We start from the raw sequence: 22,332 nt of genomic DNA on the forward strand, positions 1-22,332 counted from the left end.
ATTCTGTGTATCCAAGAAAGAATCCAGGCCTTTTATAAAGAAATCCACTGAGTTGGCCAGAACCAACTCTTGAGGGAGTCTATTCCACATTTTCACAGCTCTCACTGTGAAGAAACCTTTCCGTGTTTGGAGATTATATTTCTTTTCCTCCAGACGTAAAGAGTGCCCCCTTGTCCTCTGTGATGAGCTCAGGGTGAATAGCTCTATATCGAGTTCACTATATGAACCACTGATGTATTTATACATGTTGATCATATCCCCCCTTAATCTCCTCTTCTCAAGAGAGAATAAATTCAGTTCCTCTAATCATTCCTCATAGCTGAGCTCCTCCATGCCTCTTATCAGTTTGGTTGTCCTTCTCTGTACTTTCTCCAGTTCCCCAATGTTCTTTTTGTGAAGTGGTGCCCAAAACTGAACTGCATATTCCAGATGAGGTGTTACTAATGATTTGTATCGGGGTAATATGATAGCTCTCTCTCTGGAGTCTATACCTCTTTTAATACAAGAGAGGATTTTCCTCGCTTTAGAAACCGCAGCTTGGCATTACCTGCCATTATTAAGCTTGTGATCTACCAGAACCCCCAGATCCTTCTCCACCATTGATTCCCCCAGTTGTACCCCCACTAGTATGTATGATGCATGCATATTCTTAGCCCCCAAGTGCATAACCTTACATTTATCAGCATTAAACCTCATTTTCCACTTAGTTGCCCAATTAAACAGTGCATTGAGGTCGGCTTGTAAATTGGAGACATCCTGTAAGGACGTTATTCCACTGCACAGCTTGGTGTCATCTGCAAAGACTGAAATGGGATTTTTAATCTCAGACCCTATATTGTTTATAAATATATTAAAAAGTAAGGGTCCCAACACTGAACCTTGGGGTACACCATTGATGACCCAGACCATTCAGAGTATGAATCAGTGACCACTACTCTCTGAATACAATCTTTTAGCCGGTTTTCTAGCCATTTACATACAGATTTTTCCAAGCCCGTAGACGTTACCTTACACATTAGCTGTGTGTGGGGAACTGTGTCAAAGACTTTTGCAAAATCCAAGTATGCCACGTCCACCGCCACCCCTCTGTCCAAGTATACCACGTCCACCGCCAACCCCTTTGTCCAAATATACCACGTCCACCGCCACCCCTCTGTCCAAGTATACCACGTCCACCGCCACCCCTTTGTCCAAGGTTTTGCTTTTGACCATTTACAGGTTGGTCGGGACCTTGACCAGGCTGTATTACTGAACTGCAGTGTGGGTCTCAGGAACTGTAATTTAAAGTACATATATTCTACCGCTAGGGAGTGAAGAAAGGTAGTTAAGGTTCAGGGTGGAGGTGGCTTCCTGTGAAGGTACAATGTATCTGGTATGCAATGAATTGGTTTTCACTAAATCAGCTTTGTTTTCATACTTTCCTTCTAGACACGTGAAGAATGGCAGAATGTATTTCTAATAGCAGCGATAGTCCATTATAGTGGTGTTCTATTTTATGGCATCTTCGCTTCAGGTGAGAAGCAAGACTGGGCGGATCCAGAAAGCCTTAGTGAAGATAAGTGCGGAATTATTGAGAATGATGAGCTGGCGGAGGAAACTGAACTGAACAATGAATCATTTAGCAGTCCAACAAAAAAAATGAGTTATGGCGCCACCATCCAGAGTAACGAAGTACGCAGGGCAGGATGGAAGAAACAGAAGGGAATGACACAGGACATTGATGAACAAAATTCCTATCAATATGAAAATGGGAATTTTCAGGACTCCTAAGAACAATGCACATGTGTTTACCTGAGCTTAATGTCTGTGTCATCAGATTACTGTTCAACTTGAGAGTGCAAGAGATAAAAAGAAACTACTTAAGTATTGCTGCAAAGTGGATGATAATGATCATTACTTCATGTAAATGAGCCAGAAGAAAGGTCACATTTAGATTAGCCACTGAACATATAGATTTCCTATACCAGAACATGGTACAGATCACACTGAATTAGTAGTCCCATTTCTCATGCTATGCAACTTTAACATGCATGTGTCATTGATAACTTGTTGACGGGTCTCTTTTGATTAATACAATTCTTAATGATAATTTATTTTAAAATCTTACATCCAGTATTGTTTCCGTTAGGGATAATAAATTGCTGTTCTGTAATACCCCAGTTGTTAAAGTGTTGATGTTTTCTATTCATTCTTAAAGAAGAACTCCAAGCAAAAAAAAAAGGGCCCGTTCTATTTCGTTAAGAATATAAACACTGTAGTACTCCTATAATCAGCTCTTCCAAAAGAACCCTTTTCTAATTCTATTTCCGAAATATGCATCCTAAACAGAATAAACAGCACTTTTATTAGTATGCAAATGATGACATTTTGTCCAGAGTCAGAGGTTAGACTCTTCTTTGCATCTCAGACCACTCCCCTTGGCTCTTGGTGTATGCAGACTAGTGACATGTGACTGTCACAGGAAGGGCAGAGGTGTCTATGAAGTGTGGGCTGTGATTGACAGCTTGTTTTCATTTTCTTTTTATGGCGTCAGAATCAGGATGGTTTTGCCCCCCCCAAAAAAAGAATAACTGGGTCTTAGTGGACAGACTGGGCCAGAGTTTTTGTTCACTGATCATACACAGGTGATTTATAGGTGGAATAGTTCACATTTGTCAGTAGTTTCTGTAAACACTGGAAAATGAAAAGGTTGCTTTAAGCCCACATGATCTAAAAAAAAAAAAGTTGAATTAAAGTGTTCCTAAGCTCACAACAGTAAAATCAGTCTGTATGTGCAGTAAAACATGCGTGTTATACTCACGGTGGAACCTAAGGGGTTAATCCTCTGCATTGTGTAAAAAGGCCGTTTGATCCTGTTTTCTCTGCCCCTCCTCTTGTTCAAATGTCCACCTGATAAGACAGACTGAACCGGTAGCCACATGCACATGCTCAGTTTAGTGTGTATTGTTAGAGAGGTTTTTCTTTTCTTGGGAGAGTGCATGTGCATCAGCACAGGGCCAATCAGCATTGTCCAGACAGAGGTCAGGGGTTTTGCATCCTCCTAGAGCAGAAAGAAAACAAGCTTTAACCAGTGCTCGGCTGGACACTGATAGAAGTCACAAGACTGCTCTAACTGCTGATGAGAAAAGGTATTTAGCAGTTTATATTTACTTAAATAATGGCATTTCCATGTTCTGTGTACTGTGGGAGATTAGATATAGTGAATGCAGGGTCCTGGGTTTAGTAACACTTCAATGTTTTTATTGTGTTATTATAAATTACCTACAAACCATTGTCAGGTTATTCAATCATCCTCTACATGCTGAAAGAGAAAATATTAAAAGGTAGAGGAGTGAGCCGTTTAATCTCCACCCCTGAGGCTGAATTTCACCATCTATGAGGCATCTGGGGAGTGGTAAAAACCTTTATTAAGTTTAAAAAAGTGTAAAAAAATCTAATTTAAATAACAAACAACTAAATTTAGTTTTAAAAGCAACTGGCTACCTGAAGACACAGCACTGTCCCTATAAAAAGGAAAAGACAGAACCTGGTTCCAGTTCTAAATCTTCTACAGGCCCAATTGGTCTTGTACAGTTCAGATAAAAGGAGATGTGTAGACAGCATCTTGTTTTAAGGAAAAGTTCACTCACCAGGCATGAACTACAAAAATCACCAAAAACTGGCATAACACAAAAAAACGTTACACGTGGCCTTATAACTGCTTGAAAATCAATTTTTTTAATCTTTGATTGGAGTTCCTCTTTAAAGGAGATATCACCACAGTTCTTCATATGTTGTGGACATCCATTGTCTATTGGGACAGTGTTTTTGTCTTTATATCTTTAGGACATGTTCTGGTTGAGTATATAAGTGTTTCAAACTCCTGTTTTTATACACTGTATAAAATGGGCATTCTATGTGGCAATTACTAATAAACACTATTTGTGTTTCATTTCATGGGTATGGAATAATGTATCATCAATACAATTGTGTTGTCTGCTCTCTTCAAGTTGTACGGTAAATGGTTCAATTGAATTTTACTGAAGAACATGAGTCTGTTGTACTCCTCAAGGTTATCTACCTACAGGCTACGCCATGCTATAAATATCAAATTGTTTGAGCCGGATGCAGAACTAAGTCCAGGGGAAGCCCCGGTTCAAGTTGCAAGACAAGTCAAAACACATTCATTTCAATGGGAGCCGTCTTAATCAATGCGACTCAAGTCGTAGTGACACTAAAGAGGTTCCTGGCACTACTTTTCTGCTTGGTGCAATTTGAGTGCCATAGACTGCAATCTTAAATCACAAAAGGCACAAGCAAGTCGCAAGGAAGTCACAAGCGAGTTGCACGACTTTGAAGTCGCAGCAGTGTGAACTGAAAGGAAGATGACAGTGTTGGATATATACATTACGATTCTGTCACACTATACCAGAAATGCAGCTTTAAACTTAGTTCACCTTTACAGATAGAAATGTAAATGTGAGCTAACACTGTACACCCTCCCCACTGCCCTGGTCTCCACTGTGCTTACCTCCGGGGGTGCTGTGCTATCAGTGCCCATGCAGCTGGTAAAGTGGTCCGGGAACAGGGGTGGACTGACCATTTGGAAACTTGGGCACTGCCCAAGGGCCCGGGGTCAGTAGGGGGCCCCATGAGATGCCCCAGTACCTTTTTCATAGGCTTTTTTGAGTTTGAACAAGGACACAGGGGCCCCATGATCCCCTATTGCCCAGGGGCCCCATGAGTTGTCAGTCTGCCCCTGTCCAGGAATATGAAAATTGCAGCTCTTCTCACTCTTCTCTGTGCAGCGCTTATGGGACTGACCAAAGCAGTTCACCGTGCAGGTGGTGACCAATCAGAATAGCTCTGGTCTGTCCCGGAATCGCTGAGGGAGAAGAGCAGGGATCCAAAATCCCTGGGCAGCTTGACCGGCTGCATGGCCACTGACAGCTCAGCATCCCTGGAGGTAAGTATAGCAGGGACTAGTGTGTGTGTGTGTTTGGGGAGGGTGTACAGTGTTCACTTTTACATTGAAAAAAAAAATCCTGATCCCTTGCTCAGAGTGTTATTATGGTAACATTGTATTGCTTTGGGCACAGTGTGTTAAAAAAAAAAAGGAAAGAAAAGAAAAAAAACAATGTAATAAAAAAGAAAAAAATAGAAAAATTAAAAAGAAAATTTTAATTTAATTATTATTATTATTTTTTTTACATACCTGTCACCAGTCAGTTTCTCTGATCACCGCCACACCAGTTATATAATAACGCTGTACTGGACTGGTGATAATATGTAAAAAAAAAAAAAAAGTGATTTTGTTTTTTTTTAATCTCTACATTTTCCAAAAAATTGTAACAAAAAATTACAACCTCCTAAAAACTCACCATGCCTCTTACTAAATACCTTGAATTGTCTATTTTCCAAAAATGGGTAATTTGTGGGGTATTTGTACTATCCTGGTGTTTTCAGGCCTCAAGAAATGAGATGGGCAGTCAGTACATTGATTGATCGATTATCAGATATATATACCATGGTTTGTGGACTTTATAACTTTCCTACAGACTAAATAATATACACATTGGGGTATTTTCACCAAAGAAATGTAGCAGAATACATTTTGATCTAAGTTTATGAAGAAATATTATTTATTTGCTAAATTTTATAACAGAAACAAGAAAAATGCATTCTTTTAAGGTTTAAGGTTTTTTTTTGTTTTATTTAGCAAAAAATAAAAAACTCTGTGGTGATTAAATACCACTAAAAGAAAGCGCTATTTGTGTTAAAAAATGATTAAACATTTTTATGGGTACAGTGTTGCATGACTGCACAATTGTAATTCAAAGTGCAACAACAATGAAAGCTGAAAATTGGCCTGGGCAGGAAGAGGGTAAAAGTGCCCTTTATTGAAGTGGTTAAAGTAATCCTGTGATTTGCCAATGCAAAGCAACAGAAAAGGCTTACTTTAAAGTGTTACTAAACCCACAACAGTAAAATCAGTCTGTACTGTATGTCTAGGAAAGCATGCTTGATATACTCAATGTGGAACCTAAGGGGTTAATCCTCTGCATTGTGTAAAAAGGCCATTTGATCCTGTCTTCTCTGCTCCCCCTCTTGTTCAAATGTCCACGTCTTATCTCCTGATAAGGCAGACTGAACCCGTAGCCACATGCACATGCTCAGTTTAGTGTGTATTGCTAGAAGAGTGCATGTCATCAGCACAGGGCCAATCAGCACTGTCCAGATAGAGGTCAGGGGTTTTGCATCCTCCTGAAGCAGAAATAAAACTCCTCCTACAAGCTTTAACCAGTGCTCAGCTGGGCACTGATAGAAGTCACAAGACTGCTCTAACTTCTGATGAGAAAAGGTATTTAGCAGTTTATGTTTACTAAAAAAAATTGCACTTCCATGTTCTGTGTACTGTGGGAGACCAGATATAGTGAATGCAGGGTGCTGGCTCAGCACTGTGACACAAGGACCAGCAGACAGTCCTCATTGTAAGCTCCAGCTAGAGAGATTTGAGTTTACAGAGGGCTTCCTTTTACCATTCCTAGTAGCTAAAGGAAATGACAAGGGAGTAAGAAGAATGGGTAAGTGCTGTTGGGGAGGGTGGCATTTTAGAATATTTAAACACAAGGAAAACATGTAAAATATAACTTACCAGTCCTTAGACATGGTGACTGCATTAGTTTTCATATTTAAAGCTATGAACATGTTCAGCGAGTACAGAAAATATCTGTTGATCATACCTGTAATCCAGACCTCTTCTCTGTGAATTGAACTGATATAGTAAATAAAGGTATTTTCATTCCAACCTCTCTCCTGTAAAATACTAATTCCCCTGCCCCCATGTAATGGAAATAAAAGGAAATGTGTTTGTAGCCCTGTCCTGGGGTGACAAAACTTACTTCCTCCATAAATACAGTGGAAAAGTGAATGTAGGTACACAGGGACAGAAAGTGTGTTGTTCACAGAATTACCAGATTACAAAGGAAAAAAGCCTACAAGAAGAAAACTAATGCAAATGTAGCTACCACATCTAGGCACTGCTATGTTACAATATATTACATTTTGATTTTGGGTTTAAAAAAAAGGTATTAAACCCAAAAAACAAACATTTATTATATTGCAGCTTACCAATTCTTAGATGTGGTGGCTGTATTAGATTTCCTTTTTTAGTTTTTTCTTATTTTCACCTGGTGATCCTGCCAGTAAGTATGTTGAAAAGGTAAGTCTATTGTTTTTTCAACAGACCAAGCTGTCCTGGAGATGTATCAGTTAGAGGGTTGAGACGAACCATTTAATACTGACAGGTATGCTTACACTGATCAGCTTTTATTCATTGTATGTAAAACCTTTCTTCCAAAAGGAAAGATACTGTTTCTGTAACTGCTTATAAAGTGTGAGCTAGAGTTTGGCTTCAAATTGTACCTAAATCTTCTAGTACACCTAACACTCTCCTCCCTTCAGACTGTCAATACTGCTGTCCAAATGAGACTCTGCTGCTCCTTCATCCAGAGTGTAGGCACTCTAATACAGGAGATTTGTTAATAGCCAGATCACCAGGTGAAAACAAAGGAAAAAATCCAAAACAGCAAGGATCAGTAAGATGCCATATATTACATTTATGATTTAGATTTAATACTGCTTTGAGCTCACCACATACACTATATTGCCAAAAGTATTGGGGTGTCTGCCTTTACACACACATGAACTTTAATGGCATCGCAGTCTCAGTCCGTAGGGTTCAATATTGAGTTGGTCCACCCTTTGCAGCTATAACAGCTTCAACTCTTCTGGGAAGACTGTCCACAAGGTTTAGGAGTGTGTCTATGGGAATGTTTGACCATTCTTCCAGAAGCGCATTTGTGAGGTCAGGCACTGATGTTGGATGAGAAGCCCTGGCTCCCAGTCTTCGCTCTAATTCATCCCAAAGGTGTTCTATCAGGTTGCGGTCAGGACTCTGTGCAAGCCAGTCAAATTCCCCCACCCCACACTTGCTCATCCATGTCTTTATGGACCTTGCTTTGTGCACTGGTGTGCAGTCATTTTGGAACAGGAAGGGGCCATCCCTAAACTGTTCCCACAAAGTTGGGAACATGAAATTGTCCAATATGTCTTGGTATGCTGACGCCTTAAGAGTTCCCTTCACTGGAATGAAAGGGGCCAAGCCCAACCCCTGACCATACCAAACCCATACCATAATCCCCCTCCACCGAACTTTACACTTGGCACAATGCAGTCAGGCAAGTACCCTTCTCCTGCCAACCGCCAAACCCAGACACGTCCATCAGATTGCCAGACAGAGAAGCGTGATTCATCACTCCAGAGAACACATCTCCACTGCTCTAGAGTCCAGTGACGGTGTGCTTTCCACCACTGCATCCAACGCTTTGCATTGGTGATGTAAGGCTTGAATGCAGCTGCTCGGCCATGGAACCCATTCCATTAAGCTCTCTACACACTATTGTTGTACTAATCTGAAGGCTACATGAAGTTTGTAGGTTTTTAGCTATTGACTCTGCAGACAATTGGTGACTTCTGCGCACTGTGAGCTTCAGCATGTGCTGACCCCGCTCTGTCATTTTTACGTGGCCTACCACTTCATGGCTGAGTTGCTGTTGTTCCCAGTTGCTTCCACTTTGTTAGAACACCACTAACAGCTGACCATGGAATATTTAGTAGCAAGGAAATTTCACGGATGGATTTATTGTTTTACCATCAACAAAGAAACACCCAAGAGAGCCACGGCAAAGTTTTTGCTCAGACAAATGGACTCTGATAAACTAATGACTTTGCAAGTATTCTTCCTTCTTAACTTTTTATTTCTCTGTTGCTTTATTGTTTTCTTTATTTCTTTGTAACATCCCTTTCTGTAAATAATTTAATTGCACCATTTGATCTTTTCATTAATAAACCCTATTTTGAAACGCGTTAAAACTATCTCCAAGGCTTTTAATGCAAACTAAAGAATACCTGTCTCTTGAAGAGTGCTACTGTATATAATAATCCTCTGAATACACCTGTCTGTGGTGACAGTGTGTATTACAGGTGTTTATTGTTCACATCTGTTCTTGCTAACATTGGGAAGGGTTGATAGTCCCAAAACTATCTGGTGGCAGTTTGGAGTTTGAAGGGTTAATTGTGTAATTAACCTAACCCAGTGACAGGCTGATGGCACCTAGATTGTGGTCCTCAGTGTTAGGATATAAACTATCAAGTGAAACCAACTAGAATTCACCCCGATTAAGTCAGACCAGTACATCATGGTTTCTGATTAGTTGCTATAAATTGTGGCATGTAAGAATTAGCACACTTTGAATAATGTCCATACAGTATATCAAGCTCAGTTACATTTTTAAATGTACAAATATTGTATCTTTCTTTCTTTTGGAGAAAGCATCTGGTTATGTTATCATTTCTGATAGTAAATGCTTTGTACCTGGAGGAACATGAAAAAGGTTATTAATCCTTGCTTTTTTTCCAGGATGATGTGCCCAAAATATCTATTATTTTGTACTTGTAATTATCATGATACATCCAATATATTTCTTTCATTTATTTAGGAAAGTTATACCTTTAGGAGAGTAACCAAGTCTAATTCAGGAAAATCAAATTGAAAGAAAGAAAAAAAGGGGTTTTATGATGTCTGAAGTAACTCACCCCCCAAATTTGCAAAAGCGCCAATGTGGTGGTGAGTAATTCAGTTTGGACATCCCACTTTTGCATCCTCTTTACTAATGCCTTATTGCATATTTGTTATTGAGAAAGAAGGAACAGTTTTTCTCTGGTCCCTCTTGTGGAAATATGGAATTGTATCCTGTATCCTCAATCCTCTTCTTTTATAGAGCCAGCTAGCCCAAGAGGTTACCTGATTTTACCCCTGGCATTGATGTCGGTGACTGCAATAATACCACAGCAGCAGTGGTCAGGGGCAGTGCTATTTAAATTTTACTTCAATGGCAGTTAGAGACAAAGCTGTTAACCCCCTTCAACCCTTTTCCTGCATTGATGTTCAGTGGAAAGTGTTATTTTAAAGAAAAAGCAATTGGTGACCAGTGCAAGTGCTGTTAACCACCCAACACACACACATTGGGGGGGTCAGTGGCAGTGTTATTTAACCCCTCCCACCTGTATTGATATTAACTCTCCCCAGTCTCTACTTAGGCACCATTCACATGGGTGTTTTGCCATGTTGCTAATCCAGGTAGATTCCTGCTACTGGGATTTGCAGCATGACAAAATGTCTGTGTGAATGGTGCCTTACCTGTTCACCCACTGCTATGGAGCTCTCTCTACCTGTAGGCATTGGGACTGGGACTGTATTTCCACTGTTGGGTGGAGATCACTTTGCCTGACAGTATCTGCTACAGTTCAGTACTGGTTACAGGAATGCAGAGAGTGTCCCGCTGCCCCTATGCACGGTATTCAACAGGTGGCAGACCCAGCCTAGGATGTGGCAGGCCCACAGGCCACTTGTTGGGCACCAGAACTTTAAGATATCTATTTAGATACCTGAAGCAGATACTGGCAAAAGGTTTTATTGGCCCTGGATAATTAGCTGTTGTACAAAAAGCTCTATCCTGGCCACAAATTAAGCAATAACTGGTAAATGAATAAACTTTAAAGAGTCGTAGAGTATGACACATGACTATAGCTTGTAATAAACAAAACAATAAAACATCTAAGTGACATTACCAGTGGGCAGTGAGCTGTCCATCACTATATCACCATGTTGATCGGTGATTTTCCTCAAGACTTGGTAATGAGCGTCAGTGGTACACGTTTCTCAATGGAAAAATAAATAGTTATTACCTGTTGAAAAAACTTTCATAGGTCTCTGTGATGAAACAACAACTGCTTTCAGGGACAGGACACACTCGCAAATGCACCTTATGAAGACCCTACATGGCTTGATTCCCATGTGACACAATGAGACCTTACATTTTAGTTGTACAATACCATCTCACTATCTCTGGTGGTTCTAACATATGATAAAGGAGATGCCACGGTTTCTTAAGGAAGGTTATGTCCTATAAACTTAGTGGTCATACAATTAACAAATAAACCCGATTTATACTTAAATTACTAAAAGAATATGCTGGCCTTCTGAATCACATCTGTGTGTAACAATAATGTGTCGCAAAGTGTATGATTTACTGCAACACAGGGTACTGATATATGGTACAATATGTACATGCCATTCATGTGTGTTTCACATCACTGTGAAAAAACAAATCCATCTCAATACCCTGCCCCTTTTGCTGATATGTATTAAAGTACTTGGCTTGTAGTGGTACCTTTGTAAATCAAGAAAAATAATGACCAGAAAAAATAGTGCATAGTAATGAGCTCTTTTAATTGAAGCAGAACTCATGCTAAAAATAAAAAGATAAAATGAATAGCCAGTAAAAAAGATACAATAACAAAATCAGTTTTTGTTGCAATATCCAACTTTAATTTAGAGATGCCCTGCACAGCTCTTTTTTTTGCAGTTGGATATTCTCAATATGATGGCTAGTATCATTTAACCACTTCCTCTAAACCCTGATCATCCTGGGCCTAGCCCAGCTTGTGATTGGGCATTGAAAAGGCAGCACAGCAATGGAATCTCCGTGTCTTTGCTTTCTCTTGCTATTGCCATGCTTTTTGTTGGCACATGAACTGATAGGCTCCTTGTGCTGCTACTTCCTCTTATACTCCTGCCATGCTGTATAGGGGCTTCAAGAGACTGATGCAGGGACTTATACTGCTTACATTTAAAAAACACATATGTATAGCATACAGTACTTCCTGATTTGTCACTTTCTAAACTCAGACAAACACAGAAACCTCTTGAACTGATCACTCACCCAGTTCCTGAGAAGGACCTCTCGTCTTCCCATTCTTGTGAAACCAGCCTAGGTTTATAATTTTCTGCAGAAAATTGGGAACACAAAAAAAAATCTCATACGTAAAAACTCATTTAGTGTAAATATCCAAGAAACAAAGTACAATATATGTGTGAGATGGTACTATACTCTGGTAATACTCTATCACATTTCCCTAGATCTGCTTGACACATGCTGGAGGTGTAAACAGGCTCAATACATATTCCTGCATATATGGTGGTAATGCCTACAAATTCAACCTTTCTGAATGGATGTACACTAATTAAAAGCCCTCATTATTTTTTGCACCCTGGACCTACAAGTGCCATTTCTTTTTCACTACTTCAGCCTCCCAGTGAAAAAAAAAATCTGAAAGCTCTCTCCTCCTACACCTATTAAACATAATCCCAAAACAATGGAAATCACTCTGCCCTGCAGTCCTCTAGGAGGGGATTTTGTTGTATTAACAGCATAGGGGGCATGAAATAACTAATTTACATAAGCCAAGACAATTTGATTCACTATCAACACACCTGCACCTCATGGCTCCTATTTAAATACAACCTCACTTAAAAAACTTCCCGACAGACACCTAACTTCTTTGATAAACAGCAATAACTTAAATTTTGGATCTCCTTTTCCCAGTAGCAACCTGGATTTCCTATAAGGGAGATGTATCAGGGGCTCCATGGGGCCAGCACAAATTCTTCTCTACCTACTTTTCCTACCTTACCTTCTATCTCCTCTAATAACCCAATGTCCGTATCACCACTTTTCATCCGTTCTCTGACTTAACTCCCCATTACCCAATCCTGCTTATGAAGTTTAAAAAGCCTGCCTAGTCCCAGACTATTCTGTTTATTTAGATACCAAGATACTAGAAACAGGAAAAGAACTATACAGTTGTCTAACATTGCTGTTCTGTGGTTATGGATTCCTACTATAGTATCATCATCATGGCTTGATTACAGAAGACCAACCTTCTGACTTGCATTGGAACACAATTATGAGACTTTAACCCTCTCTTCTAACTTCCCCCCTCATCCGCTCACCTTCTTCACCCCACACTTTGGCCCCCCTCAAAAAAAAAAAATTATTTGTATCACCATTGGAATCTTGGAATCTAAAAAAAATCTTCTTGTGCAGACCACTCTGCTTCTCCTCTATTCTTGTATTGAAAAATCTTCTATATGTGTTATAAAAATAAGTTCAATGATGTATTAGTGATTACAGCACTGCAATATTTGGTGTTATTTATATCTGCGTAGAGTTCAGCTTTGAAATAAATGACTGTACAGATAAGCCAACAATTCTTGTTACTTTGAGAAAATTAACCTGTACATCCCTGAAACATCTTGTTACATTTCAATATGGTTATTATCTTTAAATAAAAGTTGTTAGTTTTCTGTATGGCTATTTTCTTAAATTGCTAAGTAACATTGCGATGCTGGCCATCTGTTTTTCCATTTTCAGTAAACTACAACACGCATATATGGATCATCTTGCCAAAGGCGACCCAGACAACAATGAAAACCTGACAGAAGTGTTTATCCTTACCCTGCTGGAAAACTTTTGGCTGAAGTTTCACTTTCATTTAATTTGATTAGACCTATCACTTATGTATAAAAAAAGTCAGTTAATGCACAAAATATATAAAGAATAAACTGAGAGCTTGGATATATTTTATTTACAGTATCTACCATAGCAGTGAAATATTAGTTTTGAGTGGACTAAGCCTTTAGCATAAAAATGTTGCAATAGTGTTGCAATATATACTATTTTGAGCTAATTGTGTCAGTTCTTGATACTGGCTTTACAAGAAAAATTTCAAAAGGCATAATCAGAGAAACTAGAAATAATAAATGTGTTTCCCACATCAAACATATTCCAGTGTAATATCAGTAAAAAAAAAATAGAAAATTAGAGATTGAAGCCTTATTAGCCGATAGGGGAATCCATTTACTTTTTAAAGGTTTCTAGGACATTAAAAATCCACTCTTGTAGTTAGAATTGACTAGGGCCAGACTGAGAATTGTTTACAGAGTACATCCTTTAGCTTTTTAAATCTGATTTGCATTTGGGCTTACTAACAGGGGCGGACTGACCATTTGGAAACTCGGGCACTGCCCAAGGGCCCGGGGTCAGTAGGGGACCCCATGAGATGCCCCTGGTACCTTTTTCATAGGCTTTTTTGAGTTTGGGCAAGGACACAGGGGCCCCATGATCCCCTATTGCCCGGGGGCCCCATGAGTTGTCAGTCCGCCCCTGTTTACTAAGTTTGACTTCTAATGTGAAACTGTTTGCACACCCAAACAGTTTATTATTAAACAGAAAACACAATGAAAAGAAAAAAAAAGACTAATTTTACAATTATATTTGATTGTTTTAAACTGTCAGGCATTCTAAAATCAAGATTCACATTCTGCAATTGCTATCAACCTGGTACAAAATGTAATGTCTTCCCTTGCTACGGTCCTCCACTGGTCAACATTTAATAGATTGCTATTTATTTTTAGAATTTATAAGCTTTTATATACATTTTGATATTCTATATGTATACTGTATATGTTTATATAGAAGAATTGAAATCCAGAATTGCTGCCCTCTAAATTTATTAAAAAATAAAAGCAAACATAATACATAAAATATCTTCCATTTCAGCAACAGTTTCGGGCACAAAACAGAACGTCCTTGATCAGGCAGGAACACAAATGATAATTCAACAAATTCACTACTTATATCATATTTAATATGTAGAGAACCAATTATACAATTAATCCATATTAATTTCACATTATTATAGAAAAATCATATAGCATAAATTTCGGGTGGATGATTAACAACTTGTGGTCATTCTTGACACTAAATGTATTAACAAATCCCAAATTCATCCTATTACAAAAATAAATATCAGTTAGAAACAGAGTAAAAAAAATGCACCTCTGATTTGCAGATAACGATGTACTTTACATAAGAAAAAGAGAACCAATTATAAAATTAATCCAAATTAAGTTCACATTATTATAGAAAAATCATATAGCATAAATTTCGGGTGTACTTTAAATAAGAAAACGTTCTCTTCTAGTACTATTCTCGAAAGTTAATCTGTACCTTTGTACACAACCCAAAACATTTAAAGCAGAATTCTGGTCAAAAACTTTCCATGTCCTTGTTGCTGATTTCCTACCTTCACTGAATATGTCATCCATCTTCTGGTTCACTCAGTAGTTGCTCTGACGTAGCCTATTCATTTTCAAATCAAACCGTTAATTCCCAGGGATTTCCTGTTTGTAAGACCAGTGGCTGCTATGCCTCCTATTTCCCCATCCACTAGTCTTGGCACATCCCTTCTGTAGTTCTTTCTCCAGGAAGCAGCGATGTAATTCAGCCCCAATAGCAGTGGTGGTCGGACTGAAACTCTCAGACACATTCCACATATACAGGCCTAGTGTACCTGCCCACATTCACTACAATTCCCTGTGATTGATGGGGACTGTAGTTTCCTTTTACTGCAGAGGGAGAGGAGAGGATATGATGTAATCCCTGCTGTTACACCTCTCCCTTGGCAAAGCAGATGCTGTTATCTTTTGAATTACAGAGATAAAGTCATGAAAATTTATTTAGACTTTTCTCCTAAATGTTAAAGATTTTCAAAATGTTATTAACTGTTTAGTGTTTTGTGTAGGTGGGGTGAACTAATGGCTGATTGTTTTGCCTATCCTGGAGTTTTACTTTAAATGTCTGGCGGCATGCTGTTTTTTTTTTTTTTCTTTAAATGAGATTGGAGATTCACTTATCCCTTCTGATGCCGTTTTGGTTGCCTGGGATTTATCCAATTTATATACCTCCATCCCACATTGAATTGGGTTTAGTCAACCATACAAAAAAATGTTTGCATCAAAACACAGTTCCTATTTAATCTCCAGATCAGCAAGAAAAGTATTCATCATATTGTTTTTAGTGCCAGCATTGTTATGTTATTGCTCTACCCATTATTTGCCAAGAAGAATATATATACTTTTATCATATACTGTAGCTATTAGTACATTTCTTGTACATGGTATTTACAATGTGTGTTTGGGGTAGCAATAAAGAAGACTCAACATGTTTTACAGATCAGCCGTCTGCTTCTTATTTTGCAAGTAGTAGTGTGTACGATAGGATAATGTGTTGTTAAAGCATATTGACTATTACAGTTAGAAATAAAGGCGTACAATCTGAAATGAGTCTCTGGTTATTAGTGATACCAGTGGCATTAGCAGCACATAAGATATAGTGGATAGTGGGCCATTTTCACTTCTTGCTAGATCGGTCTAACTGCTAGGAGCCTGCTAGTACTAGTCAAAGGCAAAATCTCTCTCCAATGTACAGTTAAAATTAAAGAACAGCATTTTGAATAAAGGCCAATTATATCATCAATATTCCAATGCTTATCTAAAACAGATAACCACCTAATCTCGGCTGATAAGATTGTGGTTTTGAAATCAGATTATATGTATCTCTCTATCTCACATAACAGCACTTGCAATCATTTATTTGGACTCTGATCATTTCTTGTTTTATAGGTATGATGCAATAAATCCACTGCAATTTTTTTTCTTACCCAAAGCAATCTTTGGTATTTATGGGGTATTTTAGACCCTATTTATACTGTCATACTATTCTGTTATAAATGGAATTTTTCTTGACATTGAAGGATTTAAGCTGGAACAGTGTACAAATGTACATTTGCAATTAAACCATGGCAACATCTAATGTTTGTGTAGTATTATGTTCAGCAGACTGTGTTCTTCTATTGTTGTGACTTAGGTGACATTCAGAGCACATTTTATGCCCAATTAATGCAAAACTCCACGTAATCCCAAGGGGTTCACATACTTTTTCTTGCAACTGTATGTCAACAAAGTGAGAAAACATTGAAGCAGCACTTCCAGTTACATGCATGTAGCATTTTTGGAGGTTGGTCACACTCCCCCCCACATGGTTGTCTAACAGATGGACAAATCCCCTGTATTTCTTTATGCTGAGTTGATGCTGCTATGAGCCATGGAACAGTAGCAGTTGGACACATTATTGCACATAGATAACAGCCTCTGCTCTTTTGTTACAGTTTAATATTGGTGCGTACTACACACTTCAAGGAACAGGACCATAGTATTCTCTAAGCTTCATAGCACAATGTTCCTCACCGACTTAATTTTAAAATAATTTCCTAAATTACTTAACTGAGACTGGAATGTTGGGTCAACTGTTAAAAACACTACATCTTTTTTAATAATCTTGCAACTTTTTTTAAGAAAAAGTATAGAGGAAAGCAAAACTCAGGAAGTATAAAAAAAATAAACTTTATTTCAGTTATGTATTCATTAGAAAAGTATTAAATATGTTCTTACATAGACCTTTTGTAATTGCCTACATAGTAGAATTAGATTTTTGGAGGGAAGGAGTGCACTCTAGTTAATCAGGAGTGAACAGAGAGATAAACCAAGTCAATGTGCTTTATTGTCCAGTCAGGGGCTAGGCTGTGTCCTAGACCAGGGCATATTGTTTAACTGCAGTCTAGCAGGCATTGACGTTGATTAACTTGTTGTGATCTCCTGAAGAAATGATTGAATTCAAAAATTGGTTACATAGAATTCCAAATCATCTAGTAGGTATTAACTTTAATACTTTGTTATATTTAAACAGTGTATTAAGCTGTTTGCCTGATGTTCAAGTTTATTGTTCACTAAAAATAATATGTTACGGTCTAGGTTAAAGAAGTCTATTGTGGAATACTGCTCAGCCGCACAAACAGAGAACTGCTATGGATGTACTTATAAAAATAAAATCCTTCTAGGTCTCTGCAAACATACGACCATTTTATTTGAGTACTCAATCTTTCAGTGTTATCAGAGAAGTAGTGGCCAGAGTAATACATGTCTGATAAGGCTGCATGGTATGTGTAATAAATTTGAAGATTATACAGCAGAAGTCAATATTGCAGAGGCCACTTAAAGATGATAGAAACATAGAAAAGTGACAGCAGAAAAAGACTGAGTGGTCCACTGAGTCTGCCCATTTTTTTTTTTTTGGGGGGGGGGGTGTTTTGTTAACTTTTTTGTCTGACTATAGATCTATGCTTGTCCCACACATGTTTGAAGCTATTTACTGTTGACTGGCTCACTACCTCTGCTGGAAGTTTATTCCAAGCATCAACTAATCTTTCAGTAAAATAGTACTTTCTGAGATTAGTTTTGAACTGTCCTCCAGTTAGTGTAAGGTCATGTCCCCATGTTCTTGATTTTAGTTTCATGTTGAAAATACTGCCCTGAACTTTATTTACCCACATGATGTATTTAAAGGTTTTAATCATGTTTTCTCTTTCCTGTCTTTCCTCCGGACTGTACATGTAAAGTTCCTGAAGTCACTCTTGATATGTTTTATCCCCCAGACCTTTCACCATTTCTGTTACTCGTCTCTGGACTCGTTCTATCCTATTAATATCTTTTTGTAAGTGAGGTCTCCAGAACTTGACACAGTATTCTAAATGAGGTCTAACTAAAGATCTATATAGGGCAGGGGTGGGCAACTGTGGCCCTCCAGCTGTTGTAGAACTACAAGTCCCATGAGGCATTGCAAAACTGACAGTTACAAGCATGACTCCCAAAGGCAGAGGCATGATGGGACTTGTAGTTCACCAACAGCTGGAGGGCCACAGTTGCCCACCCCTGATATAGGGGAATCAGGACCTCTGCTGGTGACCCCTCTAATGATGCATCATAGAATTCTATTTGCTTTCCCCACTGCCTAGCCACACTTGTTTGCTCATTTTGCAATCATCTGAAATAGGTACCCTCAAGTCCTTTTCCTCTAAAGTGATGGCCAACAATGTACCCCCAATATTGTACTCTCTTAAGGGATTATTTTTCCCTAGGTGCATTATTTTACATTTAGAAACACTGAACTGCAATTTCCACTTTTTTGACCAATCTTCCAGCAATGCCAAATCATGTTCCATGTTACAGACACCTCCAAGGATATCAATTCTATTGCACACATTTGTGTTTTGTGTTGTACACATTTTGTGTTGCACACATTTGCACACGTTTGTGCAAAAAGACATACCTTACCCAACAAACCTTTAGTTATATCACTTACATACAGAGTGAACCCATTTACAACCACACTTTGGTATCTATCCTTTAGCCAACTGCATATCCACTGAACCACCCAAGGGCTAAGTCCCAGCTTGTACAACTTTTGTATTAGATCATTATGTGGAACTGTATCAAATGTCTTGCTGAAATCAAGATATGCTATGTCCACAGTGCAACCCTGGTCCAAAACTTTAGCAATATAATAAAAAAATCCAATCAGATTAGTCTGACATGATCTGCCCTCAGTAAAGTCATACTGCTTTGGATCCACCAAGTTGTATGTTTTTTAGTGATCAGTGATCCTTTTCAGGAGTGATTCCATTAACTTGACTACAACTGATGTTAAACTCACTGGCCTGTAATTGTCAGCTTCTACCTTGCTACCCTTCTTATGGCTAGGTACAATATTAGCTGTCCGCCAGTCATGGGGAACTTCTCCTGTTAGAAGAGATTGATTAAAAAAATCAGTTAATGGTCCAACAATTATACCTCAAAGTTCTCTTAGAATTCTGGGATGAATACCATCAGGGCCCATTGCTTTATTAATCTTTAACCAAGCCAGTTCCTCTGCTGCCTCTGTCTCCGGAAATCCTAACAATGGTCCAACATTACTAGAACCAGTATGATTTCCCAACTTATTATTGTTAGTATAATTCCCCTTCAGAGAAGACTGAGCAAAAGTAATTGTTCAAGTGGTTTGCTACATCCTGGTCTCCCTTAACATAAGTGTGCCCAGTTTTCATTTTAGTGATCCCATCGTATTTGTTCTATTACTAATGTACCTAAAAAAAGGTATTATCTCCTTTAGCAATTTCCTCTTCATTCTGTGCTTTGGCAGTGCTGATAATGTGCTTGGCCTCCTTTTGTCTATTCTTATACTCTTCTCTGTCATCTACACCCCCTGTTTCCTTGAATTTCCCATATGCTAATTTTTCTTACTTATCTCTTTAGTGAACCATATTGGTTTTTCCTTCTGTTTATTCTTACTTACTTGCCTGACATATAATCTATAGACATGTGCAAAACAAAAAAATTGGTTTTGTTTAGTTTTGTTTTGATTCGTAATCTAACATATTTTGTGTAGTTGGATTTGGTAAATTCATTCAATTCATTTTTGGGTTTCGTTAATTCGTATTCAAATTCAATTCGAAAACATCTCGACCAAATTCGAAAAGTCATTCACTTTCGAAATTGGTTCAACCAAATTCGAAATTGATTCAACAAAATTTGAAAAGTCATTCGAAATTGAAAAGATTTCAACCAAATTTGAAAACATTTGACTGAATTCAAAAAGATAAGCTGGCCATACACATGTAGATTTGAAAATAAAAAAAAAATAAAAGTTAGCAACTACAAGAACTGTAGCTACTGACTTTTAAATAATAGATACTTACCTGTCCCTCGATCTTGCCACCCTGTGTTCCTGGTGCCGACATCTTCAGTGTGGGCACCCGGCTGTGACAGCCTGCGTCTTCACTGCTCACTGCCCATGCGTGAGTAGCGCTGGGCTTTGTGAATGGTCCCATAGTCTTCTGGGACCTGTCCCAGAAGACTGTGGGGGGGGAGGAGGGAGGACAACTTCTGCTTCCAATCACCTAGGTGATCACAGAGGAAATGGGAGCGGGTACCTGTCAATTTCAGGTACCTGCTCCCCCCCACTCCCCAATGGGGTGCGGGGGACCAGTCCTTAGAGCAGAACTTCCCCTTTTGGGTGGAGCTCCGCTTTAAATTGGTTTTAGAATGCTTCGATTTTGTTTTTGAATTCAAATTTGTTTTCAAATCGAATTTTGAACAAATTTCGTTTCGTTATTTCGGATTTGTTTAAATTCGTTATTTTTGTAATTTGGAATTCTGATACATCCAAGTCTTTGAATAATGAAAAAATTTGTCCAAAATTTGATTTGGAACAAAACTAACAGCACATGTCTAATAATCTAGTTGCCTCCAGGATGGTAGACTTTAACAGTGCCCACTGATTACTTACTCTTGTCTTTTTACTCCAACCTATAATTAATTTTTTAGAAATTCACCCATTTCAGCAAAATTCATCTTTTTGAAATCTAAAACTTTTGTTTTTGTAAATGTTTTTTCAGTTTTTATTTTAATATCAAACCAAAGACATTGGTGATCACTAGAACCCAAATTTTCTCCCACCTCAACATTAGACAGTCGATACCCATTTGTCAGTACTAGGTCTACAAAAATGATCATCTTGGGTTGGACTTTTTACTAACTGTTTTAGAGAAAGCCCATTCAGTGCTTCCATTACATTCCTGCTCCTGCTTGTAATAGCAGTTTGAGAATTACAGTTAATGTCAGGCATATTGAAGTCACCCATAATTAAAACCTCCCCCTTCATTGCCATTTGAATTGTCCCGTCAATCAAGAAGTTATCATACTCTTCAGTCTGTCCTGGGGGTCTGTATATTACACCAATTCTAAGGGAAGATCCCTCTCTGGTTTGAAGGCAGACCCAGAGGGTTTTGAGTTTTCCATTTGTTTTCTGAATTAATGTTAGCCTTATGTAATTTTTGACATATGTCTTTCCTGTATAGTGTATAGCCTGGTATAACTATTTCCCAGTCATTTGAATCCTTGAAACACATCTCTGTAATTGCAACAAGGTCCAAGTTACCCCTAGACATAAGAGCTGTCAGCTTACAAAGCTTGCTGCCTAAACTGCAAGAATTAGTGCACATGACAAACACTGCTATCTACTCAGGGGCAGACTGACCATTTGGAAACTCGGGCACTGCCCGAGGGCCCAGGGTCAGTAGGGGGCCCCATGAGATGCCCCTGGTACCTTTTTCATAGGCTTTTTGAGTTTGGGCAAGGACACAGTTGCCCCATGATCCCCTATTGCCCGGGGGCCCCATGAGTTGTCAGTCCGCCCCTGTATCTACTGTTTTATTATTACCACCAGAAACTTTAACTGAAGTGCCCACCCCATCAGCCCAGTCATTAGCAACACAAACCCTCACATTTGTTTAAACCTGCTTGGTACTAAAATGCTCCTTAACAATTACATCTCTGCCCCCATTTCTCAGTTTTAAATGCATGTCCAAAAAACTCCTAAATTCTATACTAAGAAGCTCAGCACCCTTGTTTGAGGAATGCAGACCATCTCTTGTACAGCTCAATGTCAGACCACAGGATAGCATTATGACTAACATAAACAGAACTTTCAGCTTTGCACTAATTCTTTAACCAAACATTGAACTCTGCTATACGAAGTACTTTCTCTTGTCCATTATGCACAGGTAAGACCTCCAAAAATGTAACAGTACACTCTAACTGTTGATGATCTATAGATAATCTTGATAATAAATATATTTTGGGTGAGCTAGAAG

At 38.6% G+C, this 22,332-nt stretch overlaps 1 protein-coding gene across 1 annotated transcript in view; it reads left to right on the forward strand.

The window, feature by feature from the left end:
* Positions 1-3,931, forward strand: part of SLC17A8 (solute carrier family 17 member 8) — a 33,730-nt gene extending 29,799 nt beyond the window's left edge. Inside the window, exon 12 of the mRNA XM_089694200.1 lies at positions 1,429-3,931. Coding sequence (XP_089550326.1) covers positions 1,429-1,770 — 342 coding nt within the window. The 3' untranslated portion in view covers positions 1,771-3,931. The remainder of the gene's footprint in view (positions 1-1,428) is intronic.
* The last annotated feature ends 18,401 nt before the right edge of the window (positions 3,932-22,332 follow it).

Source organism: Staurois parvus, unplaced genomic scaffold (genome assembly GCF_062004578.1).
Source record: "Staurois parvus isolate SC_StPar_1 unplaced genomic scaffold, SC_StPar_1.0 ptg000025l, whole genome shotgun sequence".
NCBI classification, from domain to species: Eukaryota; Metazoa; Chordata; class Amphibia; order Anura; family Ranidae; genus Staurois; species Staurois parvus.